The 19080-nt window shown below is 43.5% G+C and overlaps 1 protein-coding gene across 3 annotated transcripts in view; it reads right to left on the reverse strand.

Moving 5' to 3' along the window:
* SLC9A3 (solute carrier family 9 member A3) overlaps positions 1–19080 on the reverse strand; it is a gene marked incomplete at its 3' end in the record, with an annotated part of 99076 nt that overhangs the window by 16781 nt on the left and 63215 nt on the right. For all 3 annotated transcript variants that reach the window (XM_079949456.1, XM_079949457.1, XM_079949458.1), the window contains exons 2-8: positions 12778–13080; positions 11160–11320; positions 10589–10667; positions 7598–7775; positions 6306–6526; positions 3073–3275; positions 1778–1867 (exon numbers count right to left, since the gene is read on the reverse strand). In XM_079949456.1, the coding sequence (XP_079805582.1) occupies positions 1778–1867; positions 3073–3275; positions 6306–6526; positions 7598–7775; positions 10589–10667; positions 11160–11320; positions 12778–13080 (1235 nt within the window). The remainder of the gene's footprint in view (positions 1–1777; positions 1868–3072; positions 3276–6305; positions 6527–7597; positions 7776–10588; positions 10668–11159; positions 11321–12777; positions 13081–19080) is intronic.

Genomic DNA, 19080 nt, shown 5'->3' on the forward strand with positions numbered 1-19080 from the left:
GGTAATTGCAGACTAACATATAACCATTTAGATGCAGACAGAGGCCAGGTTTGGTCAACATATACACACCAAAGATAAAGTACCACTGTGAGAGTCATTCTTGGTATCAGTAGTGCAAAAGACCAGATTCTGACCTCTGTCCCAGAGCCTGGGACCCTGACTCTGCCCCTTCCACATGCTGTCAGTAGGATTGCTGATCACAGGACTTGAGCACTGCCCCCTACAGGCTGTGCCAGGCTACTCTCAGCAAAGCCAGGCCCTCCTGTATCCCACCCTGAAGGGTCCAGCAGCCCCCGCCTCCCCAACATGCAAGTTATTTGCAGCAGGAGCCGAAGTGGCCAACCTCAAAGACCTTGGTGGAAGGTGCCAGTTGGCTGCTTCAAAACAATCAGTGCAGGGAGGGCTCAGCTTGCCAGGCACAATTCACACCTCTGCCACTGTTTAAAATCACAAGTTTTTCCTCTGTTTCCTTAATTCAAACTTCTTCTGTTGTTTAAATGCACCATTTAAAAACTTGCCTTTGCTTTTGCTCCCTTCCCCCTTTATGCAAAGCCAGGAATGTGATGAAGTACAGTACTACAAATTCTCCAGTGGGGGCCTGTGCAATGACAGCTTTACATTTTTATGTATATAGGAAGATACATGTACGTACACACAAACACACACATCCCGCCACCATAACAACCACAGGAAGCTTTGGCAGCACAGAAAATACAAAGATCATAAGTTCAGTCTATCAAAAGCCTGTGGGCAGAGGGGAAGGCAAATCCTTACATGCTGCCAAAAAGATGCCAATGATGGCATCTGGCAGACCTTCCACAGATGAGGAGCCACAACTGAAAAGGCCCTATCACTTCTACAGTATACTAACAGTGATCTCATTTTCTGGATGCCTATCCCAGGCATAGGCAAACTCGACCCTCCATATGTTTTGGGACTACAGCTCCCATCATCCCTGACCACTGGTCCTGTTAGTTAGGGGTGATGGGAAGGCCTATCTTTATGTAATCAAAATGGCACAATCGGTGCACAATCAGTATGGTTTACAGAAGTCCAAAAACAGATGTGGATGAAACATGGAATGCTGAGTGATTGTTTGCAGGGGACGGGCGTTTCCATGGCTGCCTGAAAGCCTGAAGAGGAACACCCTGCACTGCAACATATTATTACAAGTCCCACTTGTATAGCTAAAATGGGTTTCATCTGTATATGAAGATACCTCGAATCACAGAATTGTAGCGTTGTAAGAGTTTACCCACTCTGCAGCCAAGCTGGTGCCAAACGTATTGCTCGGCTTTCCTTTGGACCACATCAGTGAGGCTGAGGGGAAGGGTCTTGTTGTCTGGACAGCCCAAGACCTCCATGCCCTGGGGAGATCACTTTGGTGCTACTAACACAGCAGGAACAACATGGGAGGCAACAGTTATGAGCTCCCGGTCTCTACAGCCACAGCAGGCGCTGTGATCTCTAGCGTTTTGACTTCACCCCGGAGGCACACTCCATTGTCTCTCAAGATAGATGTCAACAACAACAGAAGAGTTGGCTGTCCAGCCCCCTGCAGGCTATCCCAACGCCAGTGCGCAGATGCCACCAACTCCTACTGATCACAGCTACAGTGAGAGAGAATTGGGAGCACGGGCCTTCTCGCTGCTTGCTACCCAAACAAGCAAGGGCTAGAATTTACCAGGGTGGTATTATTACTGAGGTATTACTAGGAAGTGGCAGGGTCTTTTGACCTCACTGACCTCTATTTGTTCTGAGTATGAGACCTGCTTACCCTGCCATGGAGCTTCTCGTTCAGCTTGGGCTCTCGCTGCTCACTTTTTTTCACTTTCAACCACTGCACCAAAGGCTTGATTGTCAAACCCTGCGGAGGGAAAACTGACAAATTACTCTCACCTTAATTAAAAGCAACAATACAGTAGAAGACTGTGCATGTATTATAGATACTAAAAATCTCAAAGATGAAAGAAATATCACCAAATGTTTTCACCACATACCACGGATGAGCAGACTGAGATGTGAGAGAGGGTGGATCTGGCACAGTGAGTTGTAACAAGTCAATCACATAATGCGCAAGCATCTCTGCTCACCTGTTAGGTCCTTTATTCTGAAATAAGCTGCTTGGGCTAGGGGTGGCTGGTCCTTCTAAATGGACATGTTCTATGCCACTCTGAAAATGTTTGGAATGGGAGACCTGAGTGGGTTCCTCACCACATCCCTCATGCAATTTCCACATCTCAGTCATGAGTAGAGGAGCATCAGATACAACCACTGAGTTATGCTGTTCAGGTGAAATAAAACAACAACCCTGTAACCTGTAACCCTTAGAGAACTTTGGGCAATGTCTCCCACCACACTCCACCAGCTTCTAAACTACTTGTAGCTGCCTGTTAATCACTAGTCCATGACCTGTCACAGTCTTGTCCTGCATCTATTGGAATGCATGTCTTTAAATGAAGGCCACACTGGTCTAAAATAAAAACACTTTAATGATCAATGTATATGCAAACTAAATAAGAAATTTCATAAACTTATATTGTGTGTGCCTTGTAGGCAGAAATGGCATACCTGCCTCTAAATTCCCCGCATTTAAAGAAAGTGATAAGGATTTACAAATAGCAAATAACGTTGCTGTAGTCTCTCTCGTGAAATATTAACTCAAGATCTACTAATACATGGGGGTCTGACACAGAGGTTTTAAGTTTTTAGTACAGAGCACATAGTTTTTTATACTCCCCGCTCACTGACATAATATAAAGTCAACATTTGAGATCTGCTTTTGATACTTCATTGGGCCCTCACAGACTTTACTTCCTAGCAGTCTCTCCCCACTCCACCTGCTAACCCGCTGCATACACCATCTTGCCTAGATTTCATTTCATTCCACGACAAACAGCTTACCACTGAACGCTGCATTCAGATGGTCAGACACTGCTTTTTAGCAGAAGGGAAGAGGACATGACAAAGATGCGTGAGCCAAAACATCCCTCCCGTACTGGGTTCAAGAAGAACGCCTAACCTGGCACTTCACCCGTAAAAGCAACAGAAAGGCTGAACAATTAAAATTACCTGGAATATGACAGTAAAAAACACAACAATGATTGTTGTGCTGACAAACAGATTTCTTTCGGCGACATCTTTACTGTTCAGGGTTACTACCAAAGCAAAGGCAACAGCACCACGGAGTCCACCGTACGACATGACCACTTGATCTATTATTCCCAGCTGGACCATTCGGTAGTGGTTTAGAACCCAAGTCTGCAGAATTACACCTGTTAAAGCAAATGTTTCAGAGTAGCAAAAGCCTGCATAACAATATTCACTTAGGAATTAAGAATGGCATGGCCACTGAAGCATCACAACACACAGCTGCTGCCAAAATACATTTCCTTCCTAGAAATGGCAATTTTGCCTATGGCAGTAACAATCTGGCGAATAAGGAATGCAACAGACACTGCCGTGATCCAGCTTTCCTCGTGTTTTGTTACATACACAGTCTCATCTGCACTGGACAACCCATTATGTTCCATGATGAGCACTGCAATGAGCATTCACAGCAGTTGCGCACACGGAACTCGCTTGCTGGATTTGTTTGAAACAAAACAATTGCTTGAAAAAGTTTTAACTGCTTTCCATAGGGCTTGGTTTTTTTAATAGTGGTTTTATTTATTTCCCTGGTAAAGAAGATAAATTCTGAGAAAACAATTGTTACAACAATAAACAACTTGTCCTGACAGAATTACAGACTTCTGTCATGCCATGTGTTGAAGTTTCATTGGATTACTCAGAGATCACGTCACATTTTCCCATGAGTGCTGAGCGGATTCATGCCACAGTCTGAACAATTTATGTATTCAATAAACATTTCCCATATGTTATAAAAGGAATATGGATTGTGTTTGCCCTTTGCTGCTCTCGCCTGGCATGTTAGTTTCTCAGCCAGTGCTATTGACTGTACTCTTGTTATTCCAACACCGGTTTTCCAACATCTGGCTGTCTCTGTATGGGCAGCAGTCAATAGAAAGGCTAAGAGGTCATCTTTAGGATAATCAGGAGCAGGCAGGATCCTAAGCCCAAGTAGTGCTAGTGCAGGGGACATTTCCATGGTTTTCTTGTATATTCAGCTTATTTCTTTGAAGGGTTTGATGATGTCTCAACACCACCACATATGGAAAGATGTACCTTTGACTGCACATCCCCTCCAACAATTGGGATTGACTTCCTTACATATTTGGGACAGCCTCACCGGTGTATAATGCCACTATGCAGAAGTTTTAATCAGGCTTCTCTTGCAGAAACTAGACCATTGGTATTTGCACATCTAGGTCCATTTCCCATGGCATTTTTGTGAACAATAGATTGCCATATTCTAGTGTTATTAGGTAAAGGTACCCCTGCCCGTACGGGCCAGTCTTGACAGACTCTGGGGTTGTGCGCCCATCTCACTTAAGAGGCCAGGGGCCAGCGCTGTCCGGAGACACTTCCGGGTCACGTGGCCAGCGTGACATCGCTGCTCTGGCCAGAGCCAGAGCCAGAGCCGCACACGGAAACGCCGTTTACCTTCCCGCTGGTAAGCGGTCCCTATTTATCTACTTGCACCCGGAGGTGCTTTCGAACTGCTAGGTTGGCAGGCGCTGGGACCGAGCAGCGGGAGCGCACCCCGCCGCAGGGATTCGAACCGCCGACCTTTCGATCGGCAAGCCCTAGGCGCTGAGGCTTTAACCCACAGCGCCACCTGCGTCCCACCTGCGTCTAGTGTTATTAGAGCCTTATAAATTGAGAAAGCTATGCCCTTAGAGAGTGGAGAGAAGTTAACAGAGATGTGCTCCATTGGTGTTAGTTTCCTGTTTGCTTGAGTGGAAATGTCTGGGTTTAACAGGAATCTTCACAGCTGGTTGAAGTGGTACCATGACTATTTAAGGTTTTGTATGGCAGCTAGGAATTGTTATTTTTGTAGGGGGATACTGTCTACATAAAAATATTTTAATCTATAAAGGCCCACCTGTTCCCAACCATTCCAATCTAAGTATTGCCCTGCTTCTTTAAAAGATGGGTGAAAGCAAAGAGGGATAAGGGAAGATAGTGGGGGAGCCAGTTTTTTAAATGTTGCTTTCCACACATTTAGTGTGGAGTGGAGAAAAGGGTTCGCAATCGTATGGGTTTTATGTTTTCCATAGGTAAACTTTCAGGTGCTAACTGCAGTTCTGATTTTTGCTGAAAATTAATCAGCACACTAGTCAAAAGATGAGTGGAAATTTCTCAGATATCAGATCTCATCTATTTAGCCAACTTTAATATATTAAAGTCGTATATTGGGTCTGCAGATGAAGATGGCCTTAAATCTGCTTCTGATAAGCTATCACGGGTTATTCACATCAGTCTAACTGCAGGCAGTGTTTCTTCACTGTCAGTCTGATCCTCTAAGTCAGGGCGCTCCAACTTTTCATACCAAGTGGGTTGCAAGGGTACTTTGGCATGGAACCCAGGGGCTGCACATTGCCTTGTCATGCAGGGGGGGGGGAGGCAGGGGCGGGCAGGGAACATGGTCAAAATCTGGTACACATGCTCACCCCAGCACTTGTGTTGCCTTCTCAAAGCCGGTTAAGCAAAGCACCAGGCATTGGGAAGAAGGTGTGAAGGCTCTGGCAGGGTCCTAGAACCCCTCCTTTCTTCCCAAAGCTGAGAAAGCACTATCTAGGCTTTGGGAAAAAGGCTGCAGGACCCTAGGACCTTGTCAGCGCCTCCTTACCTGGCTTTGGGAAGACAGGGGGTCAATTGTTGCCTACAGCTGTCCAAAAAAGCCTTGATGGACCATCTTGCTTTAAGTGCTTCCACAAGGGAAGAGATGAATGGGTGCTTCTGAAGCATCTGGAAAATGGGATGGACCACTTCTAAGCTGAGGAGATGGCCAGCGCCAACCACTACCACAAGCAACAAGGCTGGACAGTTTCCTGGAGCCCAGAGATGTTTAAAAGGCACACCAAGCCAAGTCCTAGAGCAGACATAGTACAGATTCCACCTTCCTGGCAGCTCTCTTAGTGATCAAAATGCCAACAGGAAGAGGAGGATGCTCACTGTAGGAGGAGAACAATACAGTTCTATTGCACAGTCCCATAAAAATCTGGAACTGTCATATCTGTGGAGAGTTTGTTGCAGAATTTAAGCAGCAATGAAAACAAGGTCCCTGATTAAAACCTGCAAAATGTTCTAATTTATTTTTCCACCCAGCTGGTGATATAACATGCAGGAAACCAAAAGCTGAAATTAATTACCACTCTTAGTAGGAAAACGTGTTTCCTTACCAATTACTCTGTAGACAGAAATGAAGACCAGCGTCAAGAGTATGAAGGCTGTGTTCCAAGTCCAGATGTTAGGATCAACAGCTGAAATTCCCAGGAACATGAAAATAATAGTCTCTGCGCCACTCGCCAACATCTTCATGGTGTATTTCACAGTGGTAGAAGACTGCTCTGAAATATTTGCCTTGACATATTTCTGACAGCAGATACCACAGAAAGTTATACTGAAAGAAATTCAACACACATCTTAATCACTTATCTTTGCAGCAACTTGTTCTGCATTGTTATATCTACTAAACTGTTCTATTCTGAAATCTAAAAGCAGATCTACGCCTAAATGTTTTGTTTCCCTCTGATACACTGACCTACCTGAGCCAAATCCTTTGGCAGGCAACGGAAATAAAAAAGTTTAACTGCCACAACTGTCAGGCATTATTGGATCTGTGTTTGGCTGCTCTTTGCAGTTAACCTCTGAACTGAAGATAATGTTGGTTTATAGAAAGGAATCTTGCTGGGTGTTACATTGGAGTGGATGAGTTGAATGATGTTTATATATAGCTGACATATGAAGAATAAGAAGTTCAATAGTTTCTGAACTTTATTTTTTCTCTTTTAATCCTTTATTTCTCTCTCTCTCTTCTTTTCCTCTGGATCTGTGTTTTTATCGAGATTAATGTTTCAGTTTGGATAAAAATGATATTTGAGAATAATCTTTTTATCTCTCTTTTAAAATTCTAATAAATGTCCCTCTTCCCCCCAAAAGAGGGAACTGAACCATGGAAGATGATAGGTGACCCTTGCCTCCTGGTATGTCCTTCGGTCCAAACTTCCAGCTTGCTCCTCAAGCTGGCCTTCTGGTTGGCCCTAAGAGCCTGACTCCTGCCCTGTCCCTTGGCTCCTGCTTCCTGGCTCACCCATAGTCCAGCCCTGACACAGTCCACATTGCAAGGGCCCCGACTCTCCCTATGTGTATCTTAAAGGAACAGTAAGATCCCCATTATGCTAGTGCCACTGTTATATGAAGGTTTAGCTGGTGGTTTAGCTATTTTTAATCATTTTGATTATTGTAATCTGCAGCACAACAAACCATAGAATTCCCCAAGGGTCTTCAAATGACTTCCAAGCCTAATAGTTTTGGGACATTCTCCCCAAGTTTCCACGAGTTTCTTTGGTTTTGTGTTTTTAATACAGATAGAAAATGTTTTCAAACTCAGCTGGGCATTACAATCGCTTTAAAATGACCCCTTTCTCCAGCAGTAGTAGAAAGAAAAATCAGTTAATTAACTGAAACTTACGCAAGGATGGCAGAAAGTGACAGCATCTCAGCTGTCAAGTAAGACAAGTAGGAGACAACAAACACGAATCCAGGTTCAATTATTCTGACGTGCTTTGTGAAACGAGTGATAAGCGAGAGCAGGAATGCAAAGACAACACCGACTAAAGTACCTCCAATGCTCACCACAAAGAAAGACACTGCAAGAACAAAACCAGACAAAAATCACATGGGTTTTTTTTATAAAGCACTTTGAATTTTTAAAAACAATACACACTTTGCTTTATTGACTTTTTAGTCTTTGCTATCTGGTGGCTGGGAAAGTTGGAGAGATGGAGCTAAGATCTGTCACACAGATACCCAGGTATCATAATTATTCACCTGCATTGAGGGGTCTGAACACCCAAAAAGGTGTTCTGCTGGTGAGACACTTTCCCTATTACATACATTCCTGTGGCCCCAGCATCAAGCAATAGCCAAGACTCAGAGAGACAAGGAGTGGGAGCCATCGAAACCAGGGCTGAAGAATTGAACCTGAGCCTAACTGCTGTACCTTTGCAGATCTGAAGACCGAATGCTCACAGGTGCCTTCCCCATAGCCTGGTTTACCTGAAGTATTAAGCACCTCCTGCTCTACAGTGCCTGACCAACAGTGCAGAGAGCATTCCAGGGAAGACATCACAGACAGAAGCAAAATAGGTGCTTGGCCCATTAAGAAGCCACACTCCACAGCCAGGAAAGGGAGGGATAAGGTGTAAGATTGGTTTCCTCAACCTCAGCCCTCCAGATGTTCTTGGCCTACAACTCCCATGATCCCTAGCTAGCAGGACCAGTAGTCAGGGATGCTGGGAATTGTAGTCTCCAAACATCTGGAGGGCCGAGGTTGAGGAAGCCTGGTGTAAGAAGACCTCAGTCAACCACTAATTTTTGGTTTGAGCCAGTTGTGCACGTGGAGCTGACTGAGGTGCTTGTTGCTTTGTGAGTTTCTGCTGAGGGCAGGTCACATCATGCCCTTGCTCCATGGAGCTCAGAGTGGCATCATGAATAGCCATCACAGCAATGTTGCCTAAGGCTCATGGGAGTTGTAATCCAGGACACCTGGAGACCTCCAGGTTGGCAAAGGCTTCTTTGCTTGAGCAAATCCTGTATTCCACCTTAAAGGGAGGCGACCAAGAACTTTCTGTATACTACTCTAAGCTATCCAAAGGAAGAATGGTATAGTTTTGCTTATTAGTTTGCTTTAAAAGTTTGTTTCCTGTTCCCCGCCCCCACTAAAAATTTCTAGTAGCTTACAACAGCCTTTAAAACAGAACATAAATGTTAAACAACAAGTAGTGCTTTAGCTATTCTGCAGCGGATACTAAGAACAGCCGTACAAGACCCTAAAAAGTAGGGTTTCCAAAACTTGGGTCTCCAGCTGTTTCTGGACTAAAATTCCCATCATTCATGCTAGCTGACTTAAAAACTCAAAGCCTTGGTGTGAAATATATATATAAAGCTTAACTTAAAGCTTGTGAAACTAAAGATGTTTTTCATTTGGTATCTTAATATTAATAAAAAAATCTCCCCTCTCAGGAGGAAACTTCAAAGGTGTGGTGTCACGCCCAGAGAAAGGAACCTCACAGCCTCCAATTACGTTGGGGTGGCGAGATTGCTTGAGCAGAGTCTTCAGTCATGTCTCAAAGAAAAGCAAACTCATATGTGTAAATGCAGCCTTTCCGATATCTTTGCCCCAGATCTTTAGGCTTGGGGGCAGGGTGTCAAAAACTACACTTTGAATTGTACCTGGAAACAATCCGGAAATCAGTAGAAGCACACGCGCGTGCACACACACAAATAATATATAGGCAAGATGGTAGTTCCTTTTTCTTTACTTTTTTTTAAGAGGAAGAGGGAGAAAAAATGGAAGCTGGATTTTAAAAGGGAAGAAAGACATGGAGAAAGAGAGACTGGGAGACAGAGAACCATAGGTAGAATAACCCAGCTCAAAACCCTGCACATGCAAAGCTGGCCTCTGTGTGAACCATCCCTTCTGCATCGTTGCCTTTTACCCATTGGCAATGGCAAGCAAACTTCTCACTTATCTTTTTTTATGACAGCCCTTAAAAGGACACAAACATAATACGGCTGTTAACATTCCAATAAACTGCACAAGGTGTACCATTCAAGAGTACCGGCTAACACAGGAACACGTGAATGTATGCCACCTTGAGCTCCTTAGAAGAAAGGTGTTATATAAATACAATAAAAAATTAAAATTTAATTTAAATTGTAGGGGAAATGCAGGGTACTTTTCTACAGAACTCTTATTAATTGTAATGCATTATACACAAAAGCTAACTGTTGTTTGATTTGATTTTAATATTAAAGGCAGGATGGAAACATGTTCAGTTGTCTAACACTGGAATTTACATGCATTGCCACTCGGTTCTGTACGCAGATGCCCAGCGATCCCCTGCCTGCTGCACGTCAGCACCTAGTGGGGGCTTGGGGGGGGTGCTAAAACTTTCCATTGCACCTGCCACTCTCCCTGCTCAGATGCTTCTCATCCATCATGGGGTATAAATCCGACATAATTTAGGATCAAGACCCCAGGTGGATGGGAATTGCAGAGGAATGAGAATGGCAGGGAGAGGTTAATCACCCCTCTATTCACCCCCCCCCCAGCTTCCAACATTTCTCTCCCAATACTGCTTTGTGGCAGAGAAGCCGGACCTATACATTTGCATGCAAAAGATCACAGGTCACTTGAAACTAAGCAAGCTTTTTTATATACCCATACCAAACAAATTAAGCAAACACAGTGATATGGGTTCTGTTTTGGGGTGGGGAAAATCTTTATACTTCTTAACTAACCCATAGCTGCAACTTTGCTCTCCTTTAAGTGTGCCACTGAGGTTCAAGAATAGCAAATGAAAGGGAAAGTGAAGAGTGTCTGAGGCAACAGGGCATCATTATTAAAATTTCACAAGATTCTTACTAATGATGTAATAAGTTTTAAAAGATGACTTACCTACACCATAGACCCAGTCGGTGGCAACCACATTGTCAGTTCCTATTTTAACAAATGATTCAAACACATTGTATAGCACCTAAGAGGAAGATAAATTGATCATTTCATAAAGGAATCAAAGAAAGCATTTTATTGTCAACCAATAACAATTTCCTGATTTTTTGTAATGTACACAATATCTTTCTTTGTTTTCTATTTTGCTTTCTACATATGTACAATTTCTTGTTTTTTCTTTTTTGTATCTTATTTCACAATTTCTTTAACAGTACACTACCAAATGCAACATCTATAGACTTCTATTTTACATTTGTGATTAAATTGTGATGGAAGAAAGCCTATTTGCAAAGAATTTGAGCGTGTGCTTATGAAAACAGCTAACCTTTTTTCCTCTATGTAGTAAAACAGCAGTGATATTTACCTAAGTAAATTTATAGACTGCTACTTCATACCGATTTATCTGTGTCCTGAGTCATTCAATGCATTCCTGATTTATCCGCAGTCCATTGGCCATTAGTTCAGAATTAAATCTGAGGAATTTACTTTTACTTTGGACTTCAAAAAAAGATCTTACCACAGTTACGGCATCATTAAGCAACGACTCTCCAAAGACAATGATGAAGAGGACTTCATTGACATGGACTTCTTCAAATACAGCCAACACGGCAACAGGATCCACTGCAGCTATTAGACTACCAAACAAGAGGAAATCCAACCAACCAGCTTGAAGGTCACCTAGAACAACAAAGCAAACCTCATAAGAATGTTAGCCACTCTTTTCTGGGGTGGGGAATTGAGTTGCATTTAATATTGCCTTTCTTATGTGCTTGGTCCTTCTTGAGTGCATTGGGGGGGGGGTAGGGCATGTACATGTGCCTGGATTTACTAGTTTCATCATGGTTAGAACTATTTCCCATTAAAATGTTAGGCTTGTTTATTTTAGACCCTATTCCCATATTAAGACTTGTGTGGATGTAAGTTACTGGATAAACCTGCCACTGTCTTAAAGGTCTAATTCATGACACTCCTAATTCGTGAGCACAGTCAACAGATATATACCCCCAGCCCCTCCGAGTGTCTAGTATCAGGTATGCCAATTATCTTCTTTTTAGCACATAGATAATGAAGTTTCAAGGTCAAAATAGCTAGAGCTGGGAAAGATACAATTAGGACAACCTCTAACACATGCTGCATTTGCAGCCTGGCCTCAGAATCATTCAAGCAGTGAAACCCAGCTTTTCAAAATTAAACAGAGAACATGTTAATTTTGCAGACTGAACACATTTCCATTTCGCCAATGGTTTGCAGTCTGCAGTGATAGTGGCTGAACTGCAACACTGAAAACCAAGTAATAGTTAACCTGCTAGCAAAGAAGGTTTACTTCCCTACCCCACCCCCACTTGAATGTGTTTAAATGTCAAGGGGGGGGGGCATGTGGTTGAGGTTTGCTTCAGACTGACAAGAGTTTTTTTCTTGATGATAATCCTGAGGTTTTGAGAGAGAACTATTCCCTAAGGCTAGATTGGAAGAACAATGGTGGCATGTGCCCATTCACCTAGTGAACAATGGCACTAAAGGGCACGGTTTCCATTTCAGAATAAAAAGCGACTGTCCCGACTGCACACAAAAGAAAGCAAAAGCAATCCTTTATAGTTGATTTCAAACTACACCTATTGTAAACTGAGCCCTAACACAAACATCAAGAGCCTTGCCAATCCTAAATGCTACCAAGATGGCAGCCTATCTTTACTGGAACTTCAGAGGAAAGGGTAAACCAAACACAGGCCTAATCTAGCTTCGAAACTTACGCAACCGGATCTTGATGAGAAACCTGAGATGGGCAATCTTCTTTAAATGCAAAGATCATAGTTTTCTCAGAAGCTGCTAGTTCACCATGCATATCATCCTAACTTAACCGAATGCACAGGGTCTGTAGTGAGAATGTAGCTGGAAGGGAATAACCACAGAGACTGCTCTGATTTCTTTGGAAGAAGGGCAGGATAAAAATATAACAATAAATATATGTAATGAATTATCAGCTGTGGTGCTGCTACCGCCGCAAAGTAGGTTTGTAACAAGTTCATGGCTTGGAGCGGTTCATGTGACAAAAGCTCCACAGTTACTCATCCCAGGACAACCCAACAAACATGAGCCAATAGCTAATAATGAAATAATGATTACCCACACCTTACCCATTATTCCTGTGAGAAAGACCCCGTAGAGCGAAAGGCCTGTGGTGACAGTATTCCAGATGGTCCCGATGACAGCATATAGGAGGATGGTGCCCAGGTTGCCAAAGAAGAGTCGGTTTGGCATGAAGTATCCTGCATCTAAGACGATGGGTGGCAGCAGGTAGAAGAAAAAGACGTCTGGCGTAAGGGTGAAGGAGGCAATATGATCTGCTGCAAACACAATGCCTCCCAGGATAATGCCCAGCGCAATGAGCAAGACACTTTCTGGAACCACACTGGTGACTTTATGGGACAGGTGGAAAACTGTCAAGAAAACAACATGGATGAGAGTCAGAAGGCAAATGCAAGAAGAAATATTAAATAATGGTATGCTGGGTGCATAAAAATATGAAATATCATGTGAGTATATCATGGGGCAAGCCATCTTGCACCTTCTCCTTCTCCACAGATCTCTGCTCCAATAATGGCTAAAAGGCTGTTTATAATGGAAAAAAGAACTGTAAAATGAATTTTGCGGAGGAGGCCTTGGGTACACGCTCACTCAGAATAGGGAGCTCACATGCTGATTTTACTTCCCATCTTGACCAATGGGAAGGGTTTGAAAATAGACAGACAGATTAACACAATTTTGGATTTGGTGGTTCCTCCCCCTTGGATTACCCCGCCCCAACCCCTTTGAATTGCTCTGCCCTTAATGTTATACATCAAAGATTCCCCAGGCACTCATTTAAATTGGAGGAAATGACTGGCTTTAACCATGAACAGGAACACTGCTTTTAGGAGGGGGGTTACAGTGCAACATTTTGTTGCAGATCTCACTTGTAACATTGCTAATGTCGATTTTCTCTCCTCTTCCAATTAATATTTATTCGTAGAAAGTAGGTCACTTGTATCAGTTAATACAGTGCAGGAGTGAAGAGTGTCTTGAAATGTATTATTCCGGTATGCAAGAAATAAGATCCATTTTCTTATAACTTCCTTCTCAGTTTCTTTGGGATTCACATTGACAGCATTCCTTCAAGTCTCACATCCTAAAATCAACGCACTAAGCTACTCTGTCCCAACTCTTCATAGCCATCACCCAAGCAATCCAAGTGCATGGCTTTGGTGCCACAGATGTGTCCAAATCTACAGCCTAGGAATCAATATGTAACACACAGTTCAACTACATTTCTAGCCAATGCTTTCTAGGCATCTGTCTGCATCCTCCACAACACCATTAATTATTGTGGTTCCCCACTTGCTCTTATTATTTTTCCATATTCTAACAATGTCTGAGTCCTGTTCGTGGGACAAGATACCTCTGTATTAGGACCCTGACGAAATAAAACTCCTGCTTCAAAAGCTTTTAGAGTTTGAAAGAAAGAAATAGATGGATGCTATGATAGACAATAATAAGGGACGCGGGTGGCGCTGTGGGTTAAACCACAGAGCCTAGGGCTTGCCAATCAGAAGGTCGGCGGTTCAAATCCCCACAATGGGGTGAGCTCCCATTGCTCGGTCCCTGCTCCTGCCAACCTAGCAGTTCGAAAGCATGAAGGGCAAGTAGGTAAATAGGTACCGCTCCGGCGGGAAGGTAAACGGCGTTTCCGTGCGCTGCTCTGGTTCACCAGAAGCGGCTTAGTCCTGCTGGCCACATGACCCGGAAGCCGTACATCGGCTCCCTTGGCCAATAAAACGAGATGAGCACCGCAACCCCAGAGTCGGCCATGACTGGACCTAATGGTCAGGGGTCCCTTTACCTTTATGATAGACAATAAGTGGGGTGCTTCCAAATACTATTCATTATTCTTTTTGCACATATAGACTATTATAGCAAAGAATAAATAAGTTCTTTCCAGAAACCACACTGCAATAAACCAGGGAAAGATGTGAAAGGGTCGGCCCACCATTGAGGCAAGGTGAGGCGACTGCCTCAGGCAGCATGTTCCACAGGGGAAGCAGATCCTGACAATAGATATTTATTCCTTCCTGGTTTCTGATCTAGATTTTCACTCACCCCTTCCTCCCTGGTGGGGAGGGGGAGAGGCTATTTTGCAGTTCACCTCAGGTGCCAAAATGTCTTGGTCCAGCCCTGGTAAAACATATTAGTAAACAATCAAGTAATCAATATACTTGCAGTGCCCTAATTATTGAGGCATATGGCTCAACATCAACTCTAAGAGCTAAAAAACAAAACTCAAAGAACCCCCTGTCTACCCTCACTAATCTTAGCAAGTGCTGAAAAGGTCTCCCAAGTTAGATATAATCTTAAAAAAAACCAACTGGTTAGCACTTGGTTTGCTCTCTGGAAGGTTTATTAGTTGCTACACACTTAATGATCACCACAGAACCTGTATACACCATTGCAATGAGCTCATTAAAATCACAATTTAGGTCACTGTTCTTTGTGGGTCAACAAATTAGCAAACTTACATTAGCAATTTAAAAGGTGGACGCTATTTTAGGATCACCAGGTCAATGTTCCTCATTAAGTTATGAGGTCATGTGCACACCTGACTTCAGAAGTCAAATGTCAATGGAATTTGGAAACAGACCTATTGAAAACCTTGTGGTCTGTTTTGAGGGGGGGGGGGACCAGAGCAAATTGAAAGACCATTCTAGACCTGGATTTTGCAATCCATGAAATGAGGTACATTTTTACATTGATCTTGAGAAGAGTGCTGTAGTTTAAGTCAAGGAAACATGGGTTAAAGCCAGACATGCTGAGCCATAGAAAGCCATACATACCAATTTCTTCTAACTTTCCCATGTTCCATTTTCTATGACTAAGCAGATAAGGTCAGTTTAGAGTTGGCGAAAAGCTTCAATACATTCTATTACATTGGCTTCTTTAAAACCAGGACAAGCCCTGTTACTTCTACTCTTTGCATATTGACTGTGGCTTTAATAACATACCGTTTTCTTAAACATAAGGTTAAGCAAATGCATATTCCTTGATTGCTGCAAGCCTTGCTACTTTCTTGTAACTATAGGAAATGACCAGGGTGGGTGTTGGCAGGCTGGCTACTAGCTTATGAACTTGGAAGACACTTCACTCCAAAATTGCCTATATGATTTTAAAACTTGGCTTCACTTTTTAAAGGGGTTGCAGAAGGCAAGATGGAAAATGTAGCCCAATGAGTTAAATTGGTTACCTTAGGGGAGGTGACATCCCAAGTCATATGCACAGAATATGGGGACCTTTCACAATCCAATCAATGCAATTGAAGAAATAATTGCAAGAGAGTGGCCCTTGGGAGAGGAGCCCATTGTTCAACTGCTGATCTCATCAAACTAGCTGAAGAGAGCAGCTACCACCATCTTTCCCAACAAAAGAAAATTCTATCAGGGAGAGGATCCATGTCAACCTGACCCCAGGGGGTACAGAGCTATGCTAAATGACACCTCCCTGATCCTTTGAACCTTTTGTTTATGGGGAAAGTTGAATATCACTCCACCTAAGATGGTGCTGTGGTCTAAACCACTGAGCCTAGGGCTTGCTGATCAAAAGGTCGGCGGTTTGAATCCCCTCGACGGGGTGAGCTCCCATTTTTCAGTCCCAGCTCCTGCCCACCTAGCAGTTTGAAAGCACATCAAAGTGCAAGTAGAAAAATAGGTACCGCTCCACGGCGTTTCTGTGTGCTGCTCTGGTTTCACCAGAAGTGGCTTAGTCATACTGGCCACATGACCCAGAAGCTGTCTGCGGACAAACGCCGGCTCCTTCGGCCTATAGAATGAGATGTGCGCACAACCCCATAGTCGTTCGCGACTGGCCTTAACTGTCAGGGGTCCCTTTACCTTTACCTTTAAAAGCGCTTATGTTGAGTATCATGCATGTTAGCCACAACCCAGGGGGTCTGACTCACCTGTTTTTCTCTCAGTATCTCACTTCTCTGGATCCTACAGAAGTAGAGGTCCCCATTTGCTACAGCTGCTTCCAAAGCCCACCACCACCCTTGCTAGTTGGAGGAGAGACTCCATAAGCTATTTTGGGGGCCTGCTCTTGCTTGACTTTTCTTCCCTGTTTTCCTGCCTGACCCCAGAGCTGCGCCTCTCCCCCCGCTCCAAACCTTCAGAATTCCCACCAGAACTAGGAAAGGTGCACTCTACTTCCTAGCCTGTCTTCTGGACATACATTCACCACAAACTGGTAGCCTCCACACCCAGTTGCTCTTCCCACGTGTGTGTGTGGGTGTGTGTGTGTGTGGGTGTGTGTGTGTCTGCATTTTAGAAGCCACCCTTTGGTGTCTCTCCTCTTCCCAGCCAGCCATGCCTCACTGAGGAGGCCTAGTCTACAAACGTGGGCACAGAACAGGATAGTGCTGAACTCAGCTATGCCTCCATCTCCTCTGATGCGTTGGGTGTTTGTGTGGCTGTAGTTAGAATTAATCAACTATTCCTCTCAAACTAAAGAAATGTATGTCATAACAGTGTGAGAGATTATGGTAATTCATTATCTCAACCAGGTAGGAGTGACTAAAAGTCAAGTTAACAAACGAGAATATGTCTCCTTTTTATCTCAGTACTTTTTAGAAGAGAATTTTTTTTTCACAGGCTGTCAAGATTCACCTTCCCTTTGCCATTTCCATAATAATCTTGTTCTCCTATGTTGTCATACTGTGATTTTGCTATTCTAGACTGAAGCAAAGGAACCCTCTATGTTTCATATGCATGTTTTGTTTGGTCATTATTGACTCTTTATGCAAGTCAGCGAGTGAGTTAATCCCTGATGCCTTTTCTGTTAAAAACTGTCACCTAAATGAGAGGAGGAAAGGGCTATCAATGCGCAACCTCCAAAGTTGAAGTCAGCAATGCTTCTGAATATCAGTGGCTGGAAACCACTGAAGAGGAGAAATGTTCATGTGCTCATGTTCTGCTCCCATAGGAATCTGGTTGGCCACTGTGAGAACAGCATGCTGGGCCCGATGATCTGTTGGTCTGATCCAACAGGCTATTTTTATGTTCAGAGGTAGTGACACCATAGCTGTCAACGTTTCCCTTTTTTTAAGGGAAATTCCCTTATTCCGAATAGGATTCCTCGCAAGAAAAGGGAAAAGTTGACAGCTATGAGTTACACATGTGGGCAACCTGTTGCCTATGGGTATTCAGCATGGCCTGCCCACCCCCTACCCCCCCCCCCCGGTTGCCAAATTCTCCTGCTACTAAATTTACATGATGGACAGGGCATGTGTGGAAGGCATCACCCTCTCCCCAGCCCTTCAGACAGCTGCTTGGCAAACTGGAAGAATCATGCTGTGGAAGAAGGTGCACTTCTGTGCACTCTCCAAAGAGCTGTTGGGTGGACTTGGTAAAAGGATTAGCATTCACCATGCACCATGAGTGTGAATGGATGAGTGTGCATGTGCAAGCTTGTGAGGAGGTGGGGTGATGCAGTGCAGATAAGGGCACACGAGGAGAGAGTCCTCCGCATGTCCAGCCACATTAAGCTGCTGACCACCCTCTCGCCACTACATGTGGCAAAAAGGTTCCTCACCCCCGAGTTAGAGGGTGGCCATCTCCATCTCACCTGGCTTCTGAGCTTTATGCCTGGACTTTAGATGGACCATTTTGTTGTCCTAGCAGGACAGTTCTAAACTAAACTAAACTAAGTTCTAAACTAAATCTAGAGCCAAGGTTTCGCTGGTTTTTCAAGGAAAATGTCAAGTAACATTGTGGCTGAAATCAGAAACATAAACATTAGGTAGTAAGTCATTCCAGACTCAAATGAGGCTTATTTCTCAGTAAACATATTTAGGGCCAGGGTATGTATGTGACATAGTTCAAGTGTAGCACCACAGGCTAGAAAGAACATTTAGTTTTATTACATCTTATTGTTAACCAATGGTAAAAGGTCAGCAATAACACTAAGTGGTATTAGCAGAAAAAAATTGGAAATAAAAAGGGTTGCCTCAGGTGTTCATAAAATGACATCAGCTGAGGTTGCAGCACAAAGCAAAATGGCATTCAAGAACATTATGTCAAGGTTGAATAAGTTATTCACTTAATTCCCTGTTAAGATTGCCCTTCAAATGAAAATGTGGTTTTAAAACTGAACCAACCAAGCTAAATAGTTTGTGATTAAAAAAAATAAAAATGTTAAAGCCATGTTGTGTAGGAGACGGGAAACACAAAAGAGTCTGAAGTAATGACAGTCTCACAAAAATATTTTTCTGTGTCACACATGCAGACAACCTTCATTCCACCGCCCTTTTAAATACACTGGCCAGAAGAAAGAGGAGTGTGAGGTAAATCCTAAAAGAGCGGTTGTCAGCTGCTTTACTCCACAGTTTGCCATCACAGAACACAGGCTTTGTCGCCTCA

Source organism: Podarcis cretensis, assembly GCF_951804945.1.
Source record: "Podarcis cretensis genome assembly, chromosome: 13".
NCBI classification, from domain to species: Eukaryota; Metazoa; Chordata; class Lepidosauria; order Squamata; family Lacertidae; genus Podarcis; species Podarcis cretensis.